The sequence below is a fragment of the Mustela nigripes genome, chromosome 1 (assembly GCF_022355385.1).
Source record: "Mustela nigripes isolate SB6536 chromosome 1, MUSNIG.SB6536, whole genome shotgun sequence".
NCBI classification, from domain to species: Eukaryota; Metazoa; Chordata; class Mammalia; order Carnivora; family Mustelidae; genus Mustela; species Mustela nigripes.
In genome coordinates this window covers 257369770-257395095 of record NC_081557.1, presented here as the reverse complement: position 1 = coordinate 257395095, position 25326 = coordinate 257369770, and the positions used below count along the sequence as shown (strand labels likewise).

General features: G+C 38.8%; 2 protein-coding genes across 5 annotated transcripts in view; one reads left to right on the top strand and one right to left on the bottom strand.

Annotated features, from left to right (window-relative positions):
• Nucleotides 1-6121, bottom strand: part of STAP1 (signal transducing adaptor family member 1) — a 32963-nt gene extending 26842 nt beyond the window's left edge. For both annotated transcript variants that reach the window (XM_059396576.1, XM_059396583.1), the window contains exon 1: nt 5916-6121. In XM_059396576.1, the coding sequence (XP_059252559.1) occupies nt 5916-6035 (120 nt within the window). In that variant the 5' untranslated portion in view covers nt 6036-6121. The remainder of the gene's footprint in view (nt 1-5915) is intronic.
• A 9569-nt stretch (nt 6122-15690) lies between these two features.
• CENPC (centromere protein C) overlaps nt 15691-25326 on the top strand; it is a 111981-nt gene continuing 102345 nt past the window's right edge. Inside the window, exons 1-3 of one of the 3 annotated variants that reach the window (XM_059384757.1) lie at nt 15691-15965; nt 16298-16418; nt 20947-20993. In XM_059384757.1, coding sequence (XP_059240740.1) covers nt 20960-20993 — 34 coding nt within the window. In that variant the 5' untranslated portion in view covers nt 15691-15965; nt 16298-16418; nt 20947-20959. The remainder of the gene's footprint in view (nt 15966-16297; nt 16419-20946; nt 20994-25326) is intronic. The other 2 variants (XM_059384747.1, XM_059384741.1) reach the window with 2 other exon arrangements.

The following is a 25326-nucleotide window of genomic DNA, read 5'->3' as shown; positions in this document are numbered from 1 at the left end:
CTGAGCCGAAGGCAGTGGCATAACCCACTGAGCCACCCAGGCGCCCCATCCACTCCCTCCTACTTCCTAATTGACAGCTGGCTATAATGTAATGCCTCCTGTGCCAAGAACAAATTAACAAAGACTCATTCAAAGGGGCATAGGAGAGGCGCCTGGGTGGCTCAGTGGGTTGAGGCCTCTGCCTTCAGCTCAGGTCATGACTCCAGGGTCCTGGGATCAAGCCCTGCATCGGGTTCTCTGCTCAGCAGGGAGCCTGCTACCCCTTCCGTCTCTCTGCCTGAGTCTCTGCCTACTTGTGATCTCTCTCTGTCAAATAAATAAATAAAAATCTTTTAAAAAAAAAAGATGTTTGGCTTGAGAAGTTGCTAATATCTCTATGCTAATATCTAATATCTATGCTAATATCTAATATCTATGCTAATATCTAATATGCTAGTATCTCTATGATCAGGCAGATGTTCTGTAAAAACCATGAGAGCATCTAGTCACTGTGTTGAAAAATACTTGAATTTCCTCAGGTTTGACTTTTGAGGAGTAGGAAAACAATTCAAATTTGAGGACAGGAGCTTCTTTTTTTAAATTGTATCTTCTCTCAAGGCATTCACATTCTGCTCTAGTGCTAAGCCTCTGCAACATGAGCAGCCGGCCAAAGCTACACTGTGTTTTGGGACTGGGATGTGGGTGATGGAGACTGGGAAGGTATCAGAATGCAGGCATTGTAGCTGGAGAACTTAACAACAGGTTGTATCGTTTTACTGGAGAATGACATCTAAGATCAGATCTAAACTTGGAGGAAAAGAAAAGCAATTGAAACCCCTCAAGTCAAAGTGTACCACTCTGTTCATCTTCTTAATTAGCCTCATGAGTATTAACCTACTATAGATAGAAAAACTAAAATCACTCACAGCCAAAGTTTATTGAGTTTTTTCTGTATGTACAGACAGACATCCATCTGTGCTTCTAAGAAAAATTACAGAGGTGTTCAGCCATGAGAGAATGATATGAACTGAGTAGAAATAATCAGGGAAAAATAAGAGTTTTACTGATTGAGGCGCCTGGCTGGCTCAGTTGGTTAAGTGTCTGACTCTTGGTTTCGGCTCAGATCGTGACCTCAGCGTCTTGGGATGGAGCCCTGTGTAGGACTCCGTGCTTAGCACAGAGTCTCCTTGTGCCTCTCTCGCCTCCTCTGCTCATTTCCCAGCTCTAAATAAAATCTTAAAAAAAAAAGAGTTTTACTGGTAAACAAACACACAGATTCATGGAAAGGATTAAAGAGGGTTTATTAAGTACAGTTAGAAGCAAGAACAAAGGCACTGAGTTGATAGTCAAGGCAGCCTGGAGGAAAAGAAAGATTACAAACAGCTGTAGGTCCTGTGGACTCCAACCACAGCCACAAACAGATCAAACTTGTATTCAGAATGCTGAGATCATAGTCCTGATTTAGTTTCTGATAAGCTCTTATCAGTATAATCTGAGTCATCTATAAATATCAATCTCAATAATCAATACCTTCGGTATGTATCTATACATATCATAGATATGTAAGTATTTTAAAAATTAATTTTGAATAACACAATTTTGAATGAAATACATTGAACACATTCTTATATTCAGGCTGATAAGATATAGTATACGCACTGTTTTTTTTTTTTTTCTAAAGATTTTATTTATTTATTTGACAGACAGAGATCACAGGTAGGCAGAGAGGCAGCCAGAGAGAGAGAGGGGAAGCAGGCTCCCTGCTGAGCAGAGAACCCAATGTGGGACTCGATCCCAGGACCAAGAGATCATGACCTGAGCAGAAAGCAGAGGCTTTAACCCACTGAGCCACCCAGGCGCCCCCACACTGTTTTTAATTTAAGCATATCACAGACTGAATAAACGATGAGCTATTGCCCAAGCTTTCTCTTATTTTCAAGCAGTTCCAGAAAAATGAGAACTTTCCCCATTTGCAAGAACTGTGTTTACGTTGGAGTCCTGCCGTGGCACTTAATACCTCTTATTATCAAATAAATCTTCCTGATCAATCCAAAATTCTAGGGTGGCTTAAGTAAGTCTTCCCACATTCTCTTTTCCATGAAATTATCTATTTTTAATGGGTTCTTGACCTGGAATCCAAGGACTTCCTGAAATTGCATTTAAAATGGTATTTGAAAAAAAAAATAAAAATAAAATGGTATTTGTTGGCACCTTTTCCTAGGGGCAAAGTTCCTTAAATTTTTTTTTTTAAGATTTATTTATTTATTTGACAGACAGAAATCACAAGTAGGCAGAGAGGCAGGCAGAGAGAGCCGGGAAGCAGGCTCCCCACTGAGCAGAGAGCCCGATGTGGGACTCGATCCCAGGACCCTGGGATCATGACCCAAGCCCAAGGCAGAGGCTTTAACTCACTGAGCCACTCAGGTGCCCCTCCTTAAATTCTTTTTTTTTTTTTTTTTAAGATTTTATTTATTTATTTGACAGACAGAGATCACAAGTAGGCAGAGAGGCAGGCAGAGAGAGAGAGGATGAAGCAGGCTCCCTGCTGAGCAGAGAGCTTGATGTGGGACTGGATCCCAGAACCCTGAGATCATGACCTGAGCCGAAGGCAGCGGCTTAACCTATGAGCCACCCAGGAGCCCCCCTCCTTAAAATTCTTAAAAGTGCCCCTGTCACCAAACAGCTAAGAAACACCTCTAAATGTGTGATCTCCTTAAAGACTAGGTTACTCCTCGGTTATATTTTCTCTAGTTAAATGTTTTGAATTCCTTCAGCAAAGACCCCAGCTGAATGCTCTGCAGAGCTCCCCAACTTCTTCGAACCCATTTTCTTTGAAGATAACCTTTTATTACCCCTGACTCACCCTCACTTTCAAAGCTTCCCTGGCACTTTACTTCTGCTTGCCCACCTTAGCTTTTTCTCTCAGCTTTTGTTTTCTAGTACTCTAGTCCTGTGGCTCTCCTTTGAGCCATATTAACAGTTGACCCTTGAACAACGCAGGGAAGATCAGGGATGCTGACCCTCCTGCACAGTTGAAAATTGTGTACCACTTGTGACTCCACAAAAATTTAACTTCAAATGCCCACTGTTGGCCAGAGACCTTGCCAGTAACATAAATAGTCATTTAACACATACTTTATATGTTATATGTATTATATACTTTGTCCTTATAATAAAATAAGCTAGAGAAAAGAAAATGTTGGGCGCCAGGGTGGCTCAGTGGGTTAAACCTCTGCCTTTGACTCAGGTCATGATCTCAGGGTCCTGGGATCGAGTCCTACATGGGGCTCTCTTCTCAGCAGGGAGCCTGCTTCTCCCTCTTTCTGCCTACTTGTGATTTCTGTCAAATAAATAAATAAAATATTTTTTAAAAAATCTAAGTGTAAGTGGATTGGACCTGTGCAGTTCAAACCCATGCTGTTTAAGGGTCAACTGTACTTACAGACTTAAAACTGATATTAGTATGTTATGTTAAGAAAAATTTGACAATGAAATGGAAGGAGAATGAATCTAATCTTTAGTGTAAACCAGGTATTTTATACATCTCTTTAATCCTTGAAACCACCCTGTAAGTCGACATTATTGTTGTCCTCTTGTCTCTTCTCCTTGACACACAAGTAAAAGATATGTTGCTATGAATTCAAGTGGAAACACAACCCAATTTCATCAGAAATATTTATACCTATACTTTAGTCTTTCCATTTCAAAGCATACTAAGAACAGGCAGAGTAGCAATGAGGTCATGGAGTCATCCCTCCTAACCATGAACTAAGCCTCTGGAAAGTAAGGTCTTTATGTTGTTTATGTTCTGTAGAAATCAGTATGATGCTTGGTGCAGAGGAGACATACAATAAATGCTGCCTGAATGAATAAATTAATTGAGCACCTGTTGTGCCCCAAACATATTACCTTGTGTGGCAAGTTGTATTTTTCCCATTTTATAGTTTGAGAAAATTGAATTTCAAGGAGATAGAATAAATTGTACAAGATCACAAGCTGTTTAAGTGGCAAAACCATTAGGTAAAGACATATTTTACTGACTCTAAAATCCTTTTTCTTTTCTTTTTTTAAAAAATATTTTATTTATTTATTTGTCAGAGAGAGAGGGAGAGAGAGCGAGCACAGGCGGACAGAATGGCAGACAGAGGGAGAGGGAGAAGCAGGCTCCCTGCCAAGCAAGGAGCCCGATGTGGGACTCGATCCTAGGATGCTGGGATCATGACCTGAGCCGAAGGCAGCGGCTTAACCCACTGAGCCACCCAGGCATCCCTAAAATCCTTTTTCTATTAACCATACCAGTGGAATGCCTTCTTTAAATATTTTTAAAAACCCTTTAGAACAGTTATTATAAATACTTTGATAGATATTTAATGAATAACCAAATTTAAATTACAAATTAGAAGTTTTGCTTTCCCAAATCCAGTTTCCTGGCAAAGTGTAACAATGTGGCTAACCTGTTGTAACAAGATAGAATTCACTTTGAAAGCATAAAGAAGGGAAAAATATTCTAATGTAGCTGCCAAATTTATTAATACATGTTTAACACCCATAACAGAATGTAAACTACCATGTCTTTGCAAAAAACCCTGAATATGCTATTATAGATATTTTCACACACACAATTTTTCTGTTAATAACTCTTCAGAAAATATATCGTATTACCATTATATTTCTTATGACATTCCTTGAAACACTTAATTTTTTCTACTTTGTTGCTATTAAAATTTCATAAAATTTGACCTAACTTAATTATTTTGCTTTTTGTTAGTAACAAGGACTTTCATGTTTATTTCTTTAATTTCAAATCTCCATAATTAGTATTATAAAAACTAATTTTAACTAATTATAAGTTTTTATTTTTACATTTTAAAAATATGAAATGCTTTCTGCATTTTCTTAGAGTATATGTATTTATGTTGCTTAGTTTACATGTTACCCATACTGTACCTACATATTAGCTTTTCAAGTCACTATGTTAATGTTTTTAGAATATAGAACTATGCAAAATGCTAATAGTATCGGCTAATCATTTTCATAATTTTTTTACAAAAGTTAACTATTAAAAATAATGTTATCATTATTTGTAAACTTCAAATAACTGAGAGTAGAAGCACACAGCTTAGCTTCAGACATAATTTGTTATCTTAATGGTACACATCATTGTGGAAGCATACTAGAAAGTTGCAGAAAAAATACAGGAAACAGGGGTGCCTGGGTGGCTCACTGGGTTGGGGCCTCTGCCTTCGGCTCGGGTCATGATCCCGGGGTCTTGGGATCGAGCCCCGCATGGGGCTCTCTGCGAAGCGGGAAGCCTGCTTCCCTTTCTCTTTTTGCCTGCCTCTCTGCCTACTTGTGTCTCTGTCTGTCAAATAAATAAATAAAATATTTTTAAAAAATACAGGAAACATTTTAACTTCTAAGCTGAAATCTGTAATATTTAAATAAATTCTTTGGAAATGTGGCTTTTATTGAATTTTTTTTACATTAGTAACAACACTAGAACGTTATATTACATATAACACAAATATATATGTATGTATGTGTTCAAGCCATACATTGACTTTAAATTATGCAAAATTGACATCATATTTCTTAGCTCAAGGAAGAAGGTTTAATCGCAACAGAAACAAGGAGGACCTTGTCACATCATATCAAATCACCATGAAATAACTTTTTTTTAAAAGATTTTATTTATTTATTTGACAGAGAGAGATCACAGTAGGAGAGAGGAAGGGAAGAGATCACAGAGAGAGAGGAAGGGAAGCAGGCCCCCCGCTGAGCAGAGAGCCCGATGCGGGACTCGATCCCAGGACCCTGAGATCATGACCTGAGCCGAAGGCAGCGGCTTAACCCACTGAGCCACCCAGGCGCCCCATGAAATAACTTTTATATTAAGACAGAAACCGCTAGTTTAACGTTATCATCTATGGACTTACCTGGTATTCTGACCTCTTGACTAACAAAAACCCTTCAAAATACAAAGGTAGAGCAGTAATCTTTAACCTTTCTTGGAAGATCCTGCGAGGGGCTGGTTTCGGGGGATTCTTAGCCATCATACCCTCTCAGTATGTCGTTTGATTTCAGCTCTATCCAGTCTCAAAATGAGATCTCCTGTGTGAGAGGAAAAAGCAACTGTTCAAAGAGGAAGTCCCAACTCGATATTTAACCACCAACAGTACACACACACACACACACACACATACACACACACACACACGCACACAAACACTTTTTTTTTCCTTTACTTTTCATAAGGTGAGAAAGAGCAGGCATAGACCAACTTTGAAAGGGCAGCTTCTGGTAAACTTAGAATAGGATTACAGTAGCAAAATAAACAGAAGATTAATGTCACCAGGGGATGAAAAGAACCAGTGTGGTCATTATGGACTTTGGAGGAGTCATCAAGGTCACACTGTTTTCTTCCACCTTTTTTGTTTATTGCTTTCCATTTTCATCCCCAGAAGACAAGAATTGAGTTAACTCCACTTGATTAAAAATCACTTAACAGGATAATTTTATTACTACTTTTTGTGTTGTTAATCTATAATGACTGAGCTTGCTTACATTTTTTTTTTTTTTATGGAGTTCCTTATCCTATGCCCATTTTGATTCCTCTAAATACAAACCACAGGTATGGGAACATGGGATTTTTTATATTTTGTCAGTTAAAATTTTGAGTTTGTGGGGCAAAATGTGTTTGGCAGAGAAAACTATAATATTTCACACTTTAATTTTCTTCTTTTATGCTTTCTGAGTTGTGGGTCACTGATGCTATGATGCACAGATGGGGTCTGTACAATTATCTCGTGTGATTTAGAGAGCCACCCTGGGTCCAAAATTCATTCAGTCTTTGCATGTGAAAAAGGGTCTGGGAGAGACCGGATTTGGCTCAGCACTGTGCAAGAAATGATGGGAGAAGGGAACAGTGGGTGGAACACTGGTATGTTTTGCAAGGATCCTGAGAAGTTCCACCATTTCTTATTTCACCTTCTGTATTTCAGATCTACTCTAGATTTAGTATAGATCAGGTTTGAGCATTCCCTCCAGCTAGACCAGCTGATTTCTGGAACTCAAAATAAGGCAGGAATCTCCAGTCTCTTCTTCCTTTCCTAGTGGAGACATCACATGGTTTCCCCCCACCAGTACGGGTATCCATTGGGTAGGCATCTATAGATGTGTGCAGCCAAATTGTCTACAAAGTGCGGTATCACAGTACAGACCAATTATTTGTAAACTAGAGGAGAGTGTTAAATGCATCATCAAAATGAAAATAGATTGAAACAGAAATTCAGGGTTGAAGTGTCGGAGGCAGGCCCTTGGCCAGGGCAGCCTCCGCCATTAAAAGATGGCGCCTGGCTAGTTGCCAGGTTAGGATTGCCTCGTGAGACTAAGCAGAAAGCCCAAAGAGGAAGTAAACAGCATTGGTTGCTAGCGAAGTTGTTCATTTAGGTGCACAGCCTGATTCGCTCCCTCCTGTACCCTGCTCGCTGATTGGTCATGTAAGCGTATATAAGTGTGTAGACTTGCGGAAATAAAGAGAGAGAAGAAAGAGAAGATGCATCCGAACCAGGGCGTCTTGTCGTCCTTGTGCGCCGAGGGCGATATTGAAGATTTAAAATTACTCCTTTGCTTTTATATTAAGTCAAGACCTGCTTCCTAGTATTACCAAACCTTCTAACGATAAAATATAAGTCCAGCTTATTTTTTTTTGAGACAAAGCCATGCTATTTTTTAATTTCAATGTAATAGGAAAATGAATTGATTGACAAAGGAAAAACCTCTTGATTTTGATAAATGACCTAATCCACCTTTTGGGAGCTGGGAGCTGGAGTAACAGGGAGGAAAGGATAGGAGGGCTGAGAACTGAGAAAGGGGAGGGAGGCAGGATGCTGTGAGCTAGCAGTAGCTGAATAGGAGAAAAGCAGTCACTGGCGTTAAGGCCAGAGTGTTTCATGGGAGAAAAGAATGCCTCTGAGAAATGCAAACATAGCAATATTTCTGAGAAATAATCATCTAGTTAATTATGTCTCTCCTACCTTTAAAAGTTAAACAAAATTAAAGAAAAATGGGCTTATCCACTTAAGTTACTTTGGTTTGTGATTTGCAAGTTATAGTAATTGTTGATATACCAATGTTCAAATTGTGTCTCCTGAAAAAAACAACTCCAAGCTGGCAAAACTCCTGCTGAAACATGATTAGCCAGTTAGACCTGTCTGTAGTTTCCAACATCATAGTACAACTGCATCGTTATAATGGAAATGCTCTTAGAGAGACCTCAGATTCTAGGTGGTGAATAATGGATTTGTACGTAAAGAATCATAGCAGAAAAAGTAGTAGTCATAGTAGAAAAAGTAAAAAAAAAAGTATCATAGTAGAAAAAGTAGAAAAAAGAAAAGAGAGAGAAAAGCCAATTTTGCTATTAACCATCTCTGAGCCCTTGACCAAACCATCTAACTTACCTGGGCTCACAGCTTCTTTTTCTTCTTGTCTACAGAACTGCAGTAGGTTTCTCAGTCGTCTACTTTTCACACTTTTCTTCTCTGATTCATTTAAAATGCAGTCTAATCAAGTCACTCCCCTGCTTAAAACACTTCGATGAATGTGCTTTTGAGAGTCATTCGTTCATTTTGTCGTTCAACACTATATATTGAACACCAAACAATGTGCTCTAGGAACTTCAGTTACTCCCAATTCTCTCAATATTTCATGATATCTCCCATCTCACCATAACTTTCCAATCACTATATATCTTGTTTGCATGCTCTTCTCCTTGTTAAAAATGACACTTCCTACCCATCCTTCAAGGCTTCCATTGAATATATCCTTGTCTGCTAAGATTCCCTAATTTCCTGAAGCCTTCTTCATCTCCAGGGAGAAAGTTTATTGCTCTCCTCCTGCATTCCATGGCACCTTACAGATTTTTTATTACAATATTTGTTCTGTTGTATTTTAGTGATTGGTATATATTCTGTATCAACAGGAAACTGAGTTTTTCAAATATAGGGATTGTGTTGAAATTGAAGTTGATAAGAAATAGGTTGCAGTAACCATTTATTAAATGAGTAACTTCTAGCTAGAAAATCTAATTCTAATTTGGGAGTTTTTAGCCTCTGCTGTGCAGAAGCTTCTTTTTTTCTGATATGTGTAAACACTGGTTGACATAGGATTCTTTTGTTGCCATGTAGATCATGGTACCATCAAAATACTACACCCTCACTAAGTGCAATTATTATAGCCATCATCAGTAACTGTGCCACAAGAGTTTGTTATACGTCACATAGGTGGCTAATACAATGTAGCAAGTTTGATTGGAGTATAAGATTAACTCATATAACACCAAAATCTCTGTGCTCTTTGGAGACATTTATGTTATAATGCAATTCAAATGAATGCACATTTTTACAACAGTTAAGGTTCTCTAAAGTACTTTATCATCCACTTATTAGAAATGATTCAATCAGTAAGTCTTTATAGGAGCCCCCCAAACGTCCTCTGTACCTCCAGATTTCTGATTTGTTTTACTTAATGTTTATTGCTGCCTTTTGCCATTTTCATCACAATTCATTGCAGTAAATTTTGGAGATGTTTGAACTGAATACATTTGTGTTTACAATCAATAACTGAAGAATACAGCCTTAATTTTAACAACTATGTGGAATACTTTGTGCCATGGGGAGTCATTATTATTCAAAAAAATATTTTTACTAGGTCTTTTGGAACCAGAAAAAAAGGGGGGGGTAGGAATCGCTGTTGAAGAAGTGATATTAATAGCTCTGTCAGAGTGGTTTGATTTGCTAACAATTTTTAGCACAAAGTGTTGCATCTAAGATGTATATCTTATATCTAAGATATAAGAGTTTTTCTAGTTATATGTTCTATTTTTGTAGTGTAGGGTGTAACTCATATTACTGGGAAACATTTCTTAGATGTCACATAGATTTAGTAAACACACTGGTTTCTAAATGACTTGAGTAATAACACAATGGTAGCTTTAAAAAACCTCAAATCTCAGGGTGCCTGGGTGGCTCAGTGGGTTAAAGCCGCTGCCTTCGGCTCAGGTCATGAGCCCAGGGTCCTGGGATTGAGCCCCACATTGGACTCTTTGCTGGGTGGAGAGCCTGTTTCCTCTCCCTGTCTGCCTCTCTGCCTACTTGTGATCTCTGCCTGTCAAATAAATAAATAAAAAATCTTTTAAAAAAAAGAACAACAATTCAAATCTCCAGATATGATGATGGTCTAGGGGGGGCGGTTAAGAACAATAATGAATTCGGTTTTAACCACGCCAAGCTCAATATACAGAAAGGTTAGTTCTACATTTTTTTTTCCCTTTTGGCTTCATTTAAAATCCACTACTGCTATTTTATGGGATAAGGTAGATTGGTGCTCAATATCCGTTTCCAGCCCCTTCCAGTGTGCCATTCTTTACTACAGAGGCTGAAAGTTGAAAACTACCTATCCAGAATTTTCTGCAGCTAGAGCTGGGATGCATTCCATATTAGCAAGGAAGAATGAAATCAGAATTTATTCTAAGTTTGGCTTTTTTTTTTTTCTAGAGGGAAGCATGGTCAGTGGACATCTGATTTTTCTGTGGCAACACTATCAGAAGCCCCCACATCTGATCACTGGTTTCATAATGGTGATAGTCAAAGCATGAATATCAGTTTTCTGATACCTGTCATGATAGGGATGGTGTGTTCCTGGAGGTAGAAGCTATAACGAGGCTTCCTGCTCATGGAGACTTTTTATTTGTTGTGTCTTCCTAGACATGGTGTTTTGTAACTGCAGTGACTTCCTGATGACACAGTGGCAGTACGGCTCTGAAGGCTGTGGCATCAGCATCAGCTTCCCAAGTTTTCAGTTTGTAGCAGCAGCAGGCTTTTGGTGGTTCAGTTCCATAGTGTGTCTTTGGGAATGATTCCTGAAAGCCCCCAATACATTATTTCTCCATCCCTCCCAACAATTCTTGTAAACAGATAAATTATTAATAGAGCCCCCTTGTGGCCCAAGTTAGCTATTATGAATTCTATTCTACAGAATTGACCCCTATCTATACAGTTCTGCACTGTCTATGGGAAGAAGTGAAAAATTATGTTAACATTGAAGGTGCTCCGTAATCTAGTTCCATTTTGCAAACATGAGCCCTCTACAGTATCTGACAGTTTTTCTCTGTGTCAGCAGCACGTCATTTCTGATTCGTGCTTTTGCTAGCAGTTTATTTTCCTACTTCTTTCACCCCTTACATCTCTTATGACTAGGTAATGCCTGGAAGCTACAGTGTGGGCACTTTATTGTTTATGAAACTCTACAGGCACTTGAATTGACAAACATCTATCATGCTCTATAAATACTTAAAATAATATCTTATTTTTTCCCTCATAAATGGAAAACTCATATAAGCTTTAGAAAAACAAAAACAAAAACAAGTCTTTGGGCAAAAGAAGAAAATGAAAATCACATGCTATTCTACCAGCTACGGAGATCATTGTTTGGATGGGTACCACAACTTTTTGGACACTTTTTCTCTAGTTGTGTGTATTTATATGATCAGATTAGTACATGCTGTTTGATAAACTGCATTTTTCATATAATGTATATAGCACATTTTCATGTCAATAAATATTAACATTCATTATTTAAATTTTTGCCTAGTACCACCAGAATAATTGAAGTCTTTGCAAGGTTAAAATTCTAATGCAGAAAGTATATCATCAAGCTTTTGAAAATGTAATTGTGCTTTTTTTAGTTTCTTTTTTTAATTGAAATATGATTGACACATGTTATATTAGTTTCAGGTGTACAAGATAGTGTATCTAAATTAAATGTGTTTTAAGGGACAAAAGCTCCTTTTTAAGAATTATGCTGATCAGAAGTAAAAATAGGTTGCAAAACAGAGATCCAGAGAATAGTGCATTTGTTTTGTTCCTCTAGTTATTTATTGATTTTAAAAAAATTTTGTAAGTAAATTCTATCCCCAAGGTGGGGCTCTAACTCTCAACTCTGAGATCCAGGGTTAACCCGCTCTACTTAACCCAACCAACCACTCCTGTTTTTTTCTGTTAAGAGCAACAATGTATACATAATAGAATTCAATTGCAAGTCAAACACTTGGCACTATGCTTTTTAAACAGCAGTCTTTGTGGGGACCTTTAAACCAACCCAGAGTAAAATTGTGTGGGGTTTTGTTTTGTTTTGTGAACGTTGCTGCCACCTACAGGCATATTGCAAACACACTTTATTAATGTGGCAATTAGAGTCTTAGTAGAGCCTTTCTATCTGAGGATGATTTTGTCAGAAAAGGATACTTAAAGAGAATGTACTTAACACAAGGAATAATGTTTCTCAGTTAGGAATTTTAAAAATTGAAATGTTATATTAAAAAATACATTCCAAAAAGTAAACTCCAAAATTATTCAAATAAGTTTACTTCACTATAGTAAATTTTAAGTTATAATTGCAACATCTTTAATTTTTACAAATTTGATTTTTGGAGTGTAATTTTTTTTCTTGCAGAATTCTCTTACAGTAATTTGGTAACATTTTCATTTTTGACTTTTGCAGAATTTTTTTTTTGCAAAAATTCTGGAAACACGTGCAATTTTATTAATGCCATTTTGCCCTATCATTTTACTATGAAAAGTTTCAAACATACACGGAAGCTAAAAGAGCAGTATTAATAAACACCTACACGTACCATGTAGTTTCAGCAATTGTTAATGTTTTGCCATGTTTGCTTTAACTATATCTCTATTTTATTTATTTTTTATTTTAAGAAAAGATTTTGTTTATTCATTTGACAGACATAGATCACAAGTAGGCAGAGAGGCAGGCAGAGAGAGGGAGCAGCAGGCCTTCGGTTCCAAGGAGCCCAATGCGGGGCTTGATCCCAGGACTCTGGGATCATGACCGGACCTGAAGGCAGAGGCCTTAACCCACTGAGCCACCCAGGTGCCCCTCTATCTACTTTTTAAATATATATATTTAAAGATTTTATTTATTCATTTTACAGGCAAGAGATCACAAGTAGGCAGAGAAGCAGGCAGAGAGAGAGGAGGAAGCAGGCTCCCTGCTGAGCAGAGAGCCCGATGTGGGGCTTGATCCCAGGATCCTGAGACCATGACCTGAGCTGAAGGCAGAGGCTTTAACACACTGAGCCACCCAGGCGCCCCATGTCCTTAATTTTTTTAAGTAAAGTTTGTTGAGGTATGATTTACAGCAAAAGTCGTCCTTTCTGAGAGTTTTGATACAGTTCTGAGAGTTCTGACAAAAATACCAGAGTATTACAACCACCATTATAATTGAGATATAGACCATTTTTACCATCTTAAAAGTTCCTTCATGGCCTTTGTTGTCAGCATCTTTAATCCCCAACTTCATCTCTGGGCAACTACTGGTCTAATTTCTATTTGTACAGTTTTATGTAGTCACATATATGGAATCATACAGGAGGTTGTCTTCGATGTCTGGCCTCTTTTACTTAGTATAAGGCTTTTCAGATTCATCTGAGTTGTTGCATGTATCAGTAGTTTGTTTTTATAGCTGAGGAATATTCTGCTGTATGGATGTACTACAATTTGTTTGTTTACTAGTTGATGGCATATAACTGGCTTGGGTTTATTATGAATAAAGAAAATTTTTGATTTTAATATCAATTGTGTTATAATCTCTAAAACAAATTCATTTTTAGAGTGCCATTTTTAATAAAGATATGCTTTAAAATTATTTTAACAATTGCCAATTTAAAATTATCTACATAAAATCCTAAGTAACTAAATGTGACTAGTACCCTTTCAAGTTAAATTTCTGAATACTTTATTTCCCATATACCCATCTGATATACATACTTCCATAGACTGATACACACACACACACACGTATACAACACTCCTTATCTAGTTTAAGTAGTTGTGATAGAAAACTTCAAGATTTAGTCAGTTGCCATAGAAGTTCATAAGGAGCCATCTGGATGTATTCTGGGGGGCAGAGGGCCCATAATGACAAATCCGAGTTTTATAAACATTAGTTAATTAATGAGCAACCCTATTTTTAGATGGTAAAAACTACTAAATAGTGGTGGAGCTATTAAATAGTAGGACAGATGCCTAGAGAACTAAAAAATTTTGTTTGGGAATGGTGGAGTCTCCATAACTTTGGTTTTCATAAAGGTGCTGCTCCCTTTTCTCTGTAGAACAGACCAGTTCATCACCAACAGCATTTTACACCATGTCAAGTTTCTCAAAATACCTCTGAGAGTCACTGTCTCCAGTGGAATCATTTTACATGTGGAAATTTTACACATGTGATCGTGCTTGCTAAAATATCCACTGAGAGGTAGAAAGTGTATAGTGATTATGTGCTCAGTTCTAGAGTCAGAAAGCCAGGGTTCATCCCCAGTTCTGTTCTTTAATTGCAGTGTGATTTGGGGCAGTTTCCTTAAACACTGTCCCAGTTCTGTTGTCAGTAAAATGGGGATATTAGTCATCTTTTCTTAACAGGAATGTTCTAAGAATTAAATAAGTTACTGCAGGGAGAGAATTAAGAAAAAAAAAACACTTGGCATGCAGTATGAACTAAATAAATGATAGTTATTATAATCTATTCCAAATGTGACAGTATCAAATTATATTATGTAGTCTGATTGGCAAAACTTCTGCTAGATCAAGTAGAAAACTCCATAATAATACCAAGCATTACTTATTGAATTCTTAGTATGTTCCAGGCATTTCACCTAGATATTAAAAGGAATTAACCCAATAGCTCAGCAGTTTTACAGACATTTTACAGACAAGGGACTTGAGAAAGAAATAGTTTAATTAACTTGCCCACTATGATAGAATTTGTGGAGCAGAATGGAATCCAGCCTGATTGCAGAGTTAATATATAGCCTCTTTTCCCTACCAAAAATAAATTAAAAAACCCTTAGCAGGAGATAAAATTTGCTAAATCATGACAAGTTTTAAAAGTTTATTAGCTCAACTCTTGATTAATGGATTGATTCAGTATTTTGTTTAAACTTCTCACGCAAATTTTTATTAAGTCACAAAAAATAGAACGGTTTCATCGAATCATAAAATGGACAAGTTTTCAGAGCATCTAATTTAGCTCTCCCATTCTATAACTATGTTAAGGAAACACCCAGAATGGTGCCACAAGTTTTCCTAGATGACATTGCTAATGGCTGAGTAGATTTCAAGACACCTGATTAGGACTCCTTTCAGGACATTATACTTAAATGACATATATTCACCTTGGTCATTTTGTTGGCAATGCTTCATGAAAATATTACCCACATATGTGAAAAAAGAATACATCATCATCATATTATTATTTTTACTTTCAGAGTTGATGCATAGATGGGCTACAGGTGGCTGACAAGTCTGCACAGTAAAATATTCCTCTTCAAACAACTTCTGCAATTTCAACCTCTTATCCACTCGAGTATTATTTTTTTACTCTATAATAGAACCGTCGACACGTCTTACACTGGGTTCAAGGGCAAAGGCCGCTCTCCAGACGGCGTCTAGCTAAGTAAAACTCGTTTGAAGCTCAGTCTCCGCTTGGCTGGGGAGCAAAGGAGGATCAAGCGTTAGGAGAAATGGTGGGCGGGGCTACGGGAAAGACGGGGCGGGGCTACGGTGGGCGCTGCGAAGGGCGGGACTGCCGGAGCGTCCCGGGAAGGAGAGAGCCCGAAACGGCTCTCTATTGGGTCGCTCGTCTCGTTTTGCGCATGTGCAGACCGTTTCAAACCGCGGAGTTTGCTGGGCGCGGTGCCTGTGGGGCCGAGCCAATGGCTGAGGGGCGGTGGTAGCTCGCTTTCCGGCTCGCAGGTCCCTCGATTTTGCCGCTCTCCCACCTCAGGCTCCTGAGGCGCAGTCTAACCGCTCCTCCCGCGACTCTGGGCAGCGCCTGGCTTCTTCGGAGCCACGGCCCGCGAGGACTTCCGCGCCAGACGCCCGGGGCCGGGTGGGAACATGGCTGCGTCGGGTCTGGTAAGTGCAGGCTCCGGCCGTTCTGGTGAGCGGGAGCTCGGCCTCCCCGTGCCCCGGCGCTCGGGGCGGAGGAGAATGAAATGTTTCTTTAGCCTGTGCTGTGGCTTTGTGGAGAGTTCAGCGGGAAAGCCCGCGAATTCTTTGAGACGAACACTGATCGAATGCCGATAGCCAGAGTTCATTTTCGTGTTGTTTCCTCAAGGGTTCCTTCAATTTTGGTTGCGATGGCATCTTTCTCTTCAGAGAATCTTGTGATTTAAACTTTTTTTTTTTTTTTTTTTTTTTTGGCCTAACTTTACGTCTTAGTCCTTCAAATCATTTTCTGTCTGTAGACGTGTTGGGACGCCTTCAAAGTCTGGACGTGACGGTCTGGAGAAGCAGATTATTTGTACTTACGGATCTGCTGTTGGTAAAGTTTCCCAGAGGGCGGCTGTTAAGTAAAAGGCGCTTAAGGTGGGAAGGACTCAGGGGGGGCGGGCACTCGTTTTTTGTTTCCGTCTCTGGGCTCCCTTGATGGTCACGATTCGGTATTTCACACTTCGCTTAGGGTTCCTGTGTCGTTTACAACCCGCATCAGTCCCTGTCCTAGTGTATTTCCTACTTTCTCTCTCCCCCTTTAAGAAAATCTTGCTCAGGGATCTGCCCTTTATGTAAAGTTATACATGTGGGCTTGTGCGCCTGGCGATGTGTGAAAGGATGCTGGAGAGCGGACTTTTTAGGTGAGCACGCCCACTGTTTCCATTGTGTAGAATTTAAAAAAAAAAAGAGAGAGAGAATAAGGCCATTTTCATTGGAGGGAGAGGAGGGGAATAAAATTTACCAAATGTCCACAGTTCCTTTTAAAAAAAGACTTCTGGGACGCCTGGGTGGCTCAGTTGGTTAAGCAGCTGCCTTCGGCTCAGGTCATGATCCCAGCGTCCTGGGATCGAGTCCCACATCGGGCTCCTTGCTCGGCAGGGAGCCTGCTTCTCCCTCTGACTCTGCCTTCCACTCTGTCTGCCTGTGCTCGCTCCCACTCGCTCTCTCTCTGACAAATAAATAAATAAAATCTATTAAAAAAAAAAAAAAAGGACTTCTTTTTTTTTTTTTTTTAAGTCTTAGGTTCTTCTCAAGATTAGGCAGGAAGTTACAGAGATTTCCCATACGCCCTTACTCCCGCCCATGCATAGCCACCCCTGTTGTCAAGTATCCCCCACCAGCGTGGTGCATCTGTTACACGGGATGAACCTATACTGACACATCGTTATTGCTCAAAGTCCATAATGTACCATGGGGTTCACTCCTGGTGGTGTCCATTCTGTCCGTTTGGACAAAAATGTAATGTGGTGTCCTATAGCCAGGATTTTCACAGCCCCGATATCCTTTGTGTTCTGTCCATTTACCCCTTTCTCCCCACGCAGCTCTTGGAACCATTCATCTTTTTACCATCTTCATAGTTTTTGCTTTTTCCAGAATGTCATCGAGTTGGAATCACACATACATAGCCTTTTCAGATTGACTTTCATTTGACATTACACCGTATCTTTTCATGGCTTGATAGTTCTTTCCTTTTAGTGCTGAATGATAGTCCGTGGTCTGGATATACCACAGTTTACCCGTTCACCTGACATCTGGTTGCTTTCAAGTTTGGCAGTTAGAAGTAGAGTTGCTCTAAACATCTGCGTGCAGATTGTTGTGTGGACAGCTGTGTGGACAACTCCCTTGGGTAAATACCAAGCAGTATGATAGCTAAGTCATGGTAAGAGTCTCTTTAGTTTTGTGAAAACCACCAAACTCTTCCAAAGTGGCTGTACGTTTGGAATTTTTACATTCAAAAATAAATGAGGGGCGCCTGGGTGGCTCAGTGGTTAAGCCGCTGCCTTCGGCTCAGGTCATAATCTCAGAGTCCTGGGATCGAGTCCCGCATCGGGCTCTCTGCTCGGCCGAGAGCCTGCTTCCCTCTCTCTCTCTCTCTGGCTGCCTCTCTGTCTACTTGTGATTTCTCTCTGTCAAATTAATAAATAAAAAAAATCTTAAAAAAAAAATAAATGAGAGTTTCTGTTGCGCATTTGAAGTTGTTGGGTGTTCTAGATTTTGGTCATTCTAATAGGTAGAGTGATACCTCATTGTTTTAATTTGCTTTTGATGAAATATGATGTGAAACATCTTTTCATATGCTTATTTCCCATCTGTAAGGTCCATGAAGTGTAAGGTCCATTTATTTATTTATCTTTTAAAAAGATTTTATTTATTTATTTGACAGAGAGACGTCACAGGTAGGCAGAGAGAGAGAGAGAGAGAGGAGGAAGCAGGTTCCCTGCTGAGCAGAGAGCGTGATGCAGGGCTCCATTCCAGGACCCTGAGATCACGACCGGAGCGGAAGGCAGCCGCTTAACCCACTGAGCCACCCAGGTGCCCCAAGTCCATTTATTTTTTAATTGGGTTGTTCGTTTGTTTTCTTACTGTTGACTTTTAAGCATTGTTTCTATATTTTGGATAATAGTCCTTACCAGATATGTCTTCTGCAAATATTTTCTTCCAGCCTGTTTCTTGTCCTCTCATTCTCCTTTTAAATTTTTTTTTAAACCATGATCAGGGTTTTATTTGGATAAATGTTGGCATGGATTTAAAATCTGCAATTAATAATATTATCAATCATGTTAATAAACTCTTTTCTCATCGTGATCTCTGCCTTTCTTTTATGAATTTCTTCTTTCTTGAGAAGGTTGCTGTTCAGAATTTGGGAAGCTTAGACTGGTTGAAATTAGTCTCAGTTCTCATACTGACTGAATTTCTTGTTTTTCATGACCGCAGTCAGTCTTCAATAATCATTACCCTTGTATATTTCACCTTCTTTAAAGACAAACATTTTTAATCTGAGTTTGTGGTCTCACTTAGTATATGAAAAACATAAGAAAATGGTGTTTGTGTGGTGTATAATACACTAGACAAGGCTCTGGGAAGAATATAGATAGCTTATCATGAAGTCTCTGCTCTCAAGTTTTTAAAAATCAAATAGAGGTCTTCAAGTTTTTAAAAATCAAATAAGAGATCTTCATCTTGTTGAATAATTGAGTCGAAAATCCTTTAGGTGGGGTCAGGCAAGGTTGGAGATCCTTATGGGTGGGAAACTACAATGGCCCAGAGACCTGTGTTGGAGCCTGAGTACAGTCAGGAGGGTGGTTCAGTTCAGGATGTCAGAGCATGAGTGGGGTAAAGAGAGTGTTTATATGTGGTGGGGTCATTTATAGCCCATTGGGCCAAGTGAAAATGAGGATCAATAAATATTTGGTATTCATAGTATTTTTTAAAGCATGCTGTTTATCCTGTTACTACCCAGTTTTCAACTGGATTGATTTAATGATTAAAGATAGAACCCTAAGTATCTCAAATATCCTCTCGGTTTCCAAAATCAGCATGTCTCTGTGTTTTATTTTTCCTGTTGTTCCCAGTGATGAGGCTGTTTCCTAGTTGGAGTTAATGACTTTTTTCTTTGTGGAAGCATCCTAGCATTTCTTAGTCTCACCTAGGTATGGATTCTCTTAAATTCATCATGCTGGCTTATGCTCTACAGATTTAGGGAATTTGATTGTGTATTTTCTCAGAGTAGATCTCTTTTCTTTTTCTTTGTTCTTTGTGGAATAACAATTGGTCAGAAGTTGGACCCCCTGAGTTTTGGAACTTCTTTGTTTCTCCCATTTTCTACTTCCTCTTCATTTTTTGGTCTTTTTTTCCCCCTCTCAGACATATCTTAGCTTTTTCATAATTACTGCTTTTTAAATTTTAGGCAAAAATGTTTTAAATTATTAAGAATTTTTCTTGGGCTCAGCGTAGTATACCACTTTTGTTTTATGAGTCCAGTATTTCAAATCTCTTTTCCATGTACTAATTAGAGTTTTGTTTTTTGTTTTTACATTCTCTCTCTCTCTCTCTTTTTTTCTCTTTCATAGAAGCCTAGCCTGGGTGGCTCAGTTAGTTAAGTATCTGCCTCCTGCTCCGGTCAGGATCCCAAGGTTCTGGGATGGAGTCCCTCGTTGTGCTCCTTGCTCTGCAGGGGCTTTGTTTGACCCTCCGCAGGGTTTCTTGACACTCAATGTTACATTACTTTCAAATGTACAACATAAAAATTTGATGTGTTTATATGTTGGGTTATGCTCTTCTTTCTCATTCTTGAATTCATTTTTCTCTTGGGCCTTTTTCTTTTCCATTTTTAAAATTCGTCTTGATTTTCCTGTTTTGTTTAAATGTCTGGTGATCTATAGATGCTGGTGGTATTTAAGACTGAAACAATAGAATACAGTTTTTTAGCTCTGTATTCTTTAAATTCAGTTAGTTAGCTCTGTGTTGATGGGGTGGGGATGTGGGAGTCTTTTATCCTGTTCATTCCCTTTCTCACTCTTTCCTCCTTCATATTTCTAGTTTTCCTAGTTCTGCATTGTTACGGCTTTTTCCTGGGCAGATTAGCTTTACGACCCATCAAAAACTGGATCCTCTGAGCTTATTTTTGGCTGCTACCGCTTTTATCAATTATACCGCTTTTATCAAATATACCGCTTTCATCAATTAACATAATCCATTTTTTTCAATCTTTTAGAAATTTTTTTGTTAATAGGTGGTCCTCTCTTCCACCCTCTTTTTCATTGTTGTTTTATGTCATTTTAGTGCTTAACTATTATTCTACAGGGATCTGCCTGCAAGTAAAGGAGATAAGTAGATATTGCGAGTCAACCAATTTGAATTATTAGAAGCACAGATAGTTGGAATTTTGATGGAAAAGGTATGGAGGCAGGGTAGAGGAAAAGGAGAAAGATGGAATAAATCCCAGGGTGAGCAAATAGTATAAGCAAAGATTTTGAAACAGTAGATATGAGGCAAGTTCTCTTTAACTTGATCCAGATGAATTCCTCTTTATAATATTATAATGGCCAATTATCAAAACTTGCTGAATGAATAAATGAGGAACTTAAATGTTCACCAGTTCGATGATTTATTTTTCTTTTAGGATCATCTCAAAAATGACTACAGAAGAAGATTTTGCCGACCTTGCAGGTGAGTTATTTATTTAAGCTTTTTAAGTCATTTTTATTTCTATCTTCAGAAAGTGATTTTTAAATGAAGAAGGGAAAGTTACTTCTAACAATGATTTCTGTGCCCACTGATTAAGTATAGTCTACTTAGTGATTTTATATTAACGGAAATATTAATGCAATCACTGTAGTGACTTAGCAGTAGTGAGAAAAGAAATTTAGCTAATAAATTATGGTTCAGGAAGAATCAGTCTTAGTTCTGACTGACAGCCATGGGGAAAGCACTCTATAGAGTGGATTGAATGGTAATATTACAAAGATGCAGCATATTTGTTGGGGCTAAAAGAAAACATAGGTGTAGGTTATAAAGAGGCAATATAGGATCTTTGTAGTATGGAACTGTTCAGTATCTTGACTGTGGTGGTGATATCTGAACCTACAGATGTCATAAATTGCACAGAACTAGGTATTGACGTAAACTCGCAAATGAGTACAGTTGACCCTTGAACATCTTGGGGGTTAGGGTTGCTGACCACTAAAGTTGGAAAAGTTGAAAATCCTTACATAATTTTTAACTCCCCCAAAACTTCTACTAACAGCCTACTATTGCCTGGAAGCCTTACCAATAACATAAATAATCAACACATACTTTGTATACTCTATATTATATACTGTATTCTACAATAAAATAATCTAAAGAATAGAAAATGTTATTAAGAAAATCATAAGGAAACACAATTACAGTACTGTACTGTATTGGTAACAGTAAGTTTTTGTTGCCTGTTTACAAGAATTGTCTGTTATTACCTATATTAATATAGTCTTATAAAAACACTGTAGATGTTATATATATTACTAGCACTAGACATCAGACATGAAAATATGTGGGAAAGAAATTCATATTTATTTACAAATATAACAGGTATTGATAGAGAAGCAGTAATATGATTGCTTTATGGTAGCCTGGTGTGATCAATGATTGTTTTATGGTAGCCTAGTCTATACACTACTGAATGAATTGTAAAATTTTTATAGCATACAGCATATGGTACAATATTTATTATATTCATAATATAGTTTGGAAACATTGTTACTCTTTTATTAAACCACTTACCTGTGAGGAGAGACATATTATATGGTAGTATAATTCTTTGAAAGGAAAGTTAAAGACAGCGAGATAACACATTATTAATTTTATATTAAATATCACTCACCTTATGCCCATGTAAAGATAGGCTATCTACTTCCGTCAGGTTTTGCACAAGATGTTCTCACAATGAATCATTAGGTGATGATGATGACAATGACACACAAATGTTTCATACGTTTTTTGCTATACAGTTAATAGATTTTCACATGTGCACACACACATACATAGTTCATTAATGATATGGCGTGCTGATTACTGTTCATTAAGTGGAAGTGGGTCATCACAAAGATCTCCATCCTCATCGTCTTCACATTGAACAGGCTGAAGAGGAGGAGAAAGAGCTGAGGTGATTGATTTCAGGTGTGATGGAGGCAGAAGAGGTGGGGAGGTAAAAGGGGAGGCAGGAGAGGCAGGCATGCTTGGTACAACTTTATACAATTAGACCATAATTTTTGTCTGATGTTTGCTTTTTCATTTCTCTAAAATTGATTTTATATGGTACCAGTGGTACCAATCCTTCTGCTGTTTACCTTATTTTCACTGTCTGTTATGACAGTTAGAAGGTCCATGTCATAAAAGAGGCCAAAAACAGTCTGGAGTAATTGGAAGCCTCTATCAGATTATCTAATGTCAATTTGTTTTCTTTTTCTTTCTTTCTTTTTTTTTTTTTAAAGATTTTATTTATTTATTTGACAGAGAAAGATCACAAGTAGGCAGAGAGGCAGGCAGAGAGAGAGAGAGAAGGAAGCAGGCTCCCTGCTGAGCAGAGAGCCCGATGTGGGACTCGATCCCAGGACCCTGAGATTATGACCTGAGCCGAAGGCAGCGGCTTAACCCACTGAGCCACCCAGGCGCCCATCAGTTTGTTTTCTGATAGTACTTCTGTATCTCCTACCTTGTCTGGTACTGATTTAGAAGTGCTCATCTCCAGATAGTCATCTTCTGTTAATTCCTCTGGTATTGATGTCTATTAGCTCTTTAATTTCTCCAAGATCCTTATTTTAAAACCCTGTACCCCAACCTTTTTTGCCATATCCACAAGCTTTTTTTTGACTTTTCTTGTTTGGCTCCATTGTAAATCCTGTGAAGTCATGTATTACATCTGCACATAGTTTGCTCCAGCAGGATTTTATTGCTTTGGGCTTAATGGTTTTCATAGCTTTTTCTCCTAACAATAATGGTATCTTCAGTGCTGTAATCCTTCCAGACTTTCATGTTGTTTTCTCTGTTACATATTCCTTAGCATAGAGAACCATGTGTAATGAGTCTTTACAGTCCTTATGATTCTCTATTCTGGAGGCTGAATTTGAGAAGTTGTGTTGGGGGCAGTTATACCGTTTTGACTCCTTCAGTGTTGAACTCTTGGGGTTTTGGGTGGCCAGTGGCATTTTTAATATCAGAAGAACTTTTAAAGACAGATAGATCCTTACTGGTAGGATACCTCTTGAATTCAGGGACAAAGCACTGGTAGAACCAGTTCAGAAGAAGGATTCTCATTGCCTAGCTTTCTTGGTATCGTACAGCCCCAAATCTGGCAGCTGGTGTTTTATCTTTTTCCTTCAAAGCTGGGGTTTAGCAGTTTTGTAGATAAGTCGGTCCTGATTATTATTATTTGCACAAAACAGTAGAGTTAGCCTATCCTTTGCTTGCTTCTCTTCCTTAATAATAAATGTCCTCTATGGCATGTTTTTTCTAGAATAGGACAATTTTGTCTGCTTTAAAATATGTTTATACAGAGATCCTTTTTACTCAGTGATTAACTTTTTCTGCCTTTTTTTTTTCTTTTTTGGGAAAAGTAGCTTTATTTATTTGAGAGAGAGAGAGAGAGAGCATGTGTATAAGCAGGGGGAGGGGCAGAGAGAGTGGGAGACAAGCAGACTCCTTTTTGTGAGGGGAGCTCGGTGAGGGGCTTGATCCCAGGATCCTGAGCCAAAACCAAGAGTTGGATAATTAACTGACTGAGCCCCGCCCCTTTTTTTTGAGAGAGGAGTGTGGGAGCAGGCATGCAAGCAGGAGGGAGGGGCAGAGGGACAGGGAGAGAGATAATCTTAAGCAGGCTCCATGCTTGATGGAGGGCATGGAACCCGATGTAGGGCATATTCTCATGGCCCTGAGATCATGATCTGAGCTGAAATCAAAAGTCGGATGCCCAACTGACTGAGCCGGTTTTATTTTTTATTATTATTATTATTATTATTATTTTGAGAGGGTGTGCACAAGCAGCGGGGACAGTGGATGGGCAGAGAGAGAAGGGAGAACACTTTAAGCAGACTGCACCGAGTGGGGAGCTCCGTCTCCTGATCCTGAGATCATGACTTGAGCTGCAGCATCTGGGAACTTGTATGCTGCCTTTTTTTTTTTTTTTTTTAAGATATTATTTATTTGAGTGAGAGAGAGCGTGATAGGAGAGATCAGAGGGAAAAGCAGACTCCCTGCAGAGCTGGGAATCTGATGTGGGATTCCATCCTGGGACTCTGGGATCCGGACTTGAGCTGAAGGCAGTGCCTTAACCAACTGAGCCACCCAGGTGCCCCTGTATACTGCCTTTTGTTTAACAGAAGAGTCTTATGTTATCTTGACTTTTTAAAAATTAACATATAATGTGTTATTTGTTTCAGGGGTTCAGGTCTGTGATTCATCAATCTTACACACTTCACAGCACTTACCATAGCACACACCCTCCCCAGTGTCCATCATCCCGCCACTCCATCCTTTCCACCCCCTTGCACTCCAGCAACCCTCTGTTTTCTTTTCTTTTTTTAAATTTTTATTTATTTATTTGACAGAGAGAGATCACAAGTAGGCAGAGAGGCAGGCAGAGAGAGAGAGAGGAGGAAGCAGACTCCCCGCTGAGCAGAGAGCCCGATGCGGGACTCGATCCCAGGACCCTGAGATCATGACCCGAGCCGAAGGCAGCGGCTTAACCCACTGAGCCACCCAGGCGCCCAACCCTTTGTTTTCTGAGACCAAGAATCTCTTAAGGTTTGCCTCCCTCTCTGGTTTCGTCTTGTTTCATTTTTCCCTTCCTTCCCCTATGATCCTCTGTCTTGTTTCTCAAATTCCTCAAATCTGTGAGATCGTATGATAATTGTCCCTTTCTTTTTTTTTTTTTTTTTTTTTTAAAGATTTATTTATTTATTTGACAGACAGAGGTCACAAGTAGGCAGAGAGGCAGGCAGAGAGGAAGGAGGAAGCGGGCTCTCTG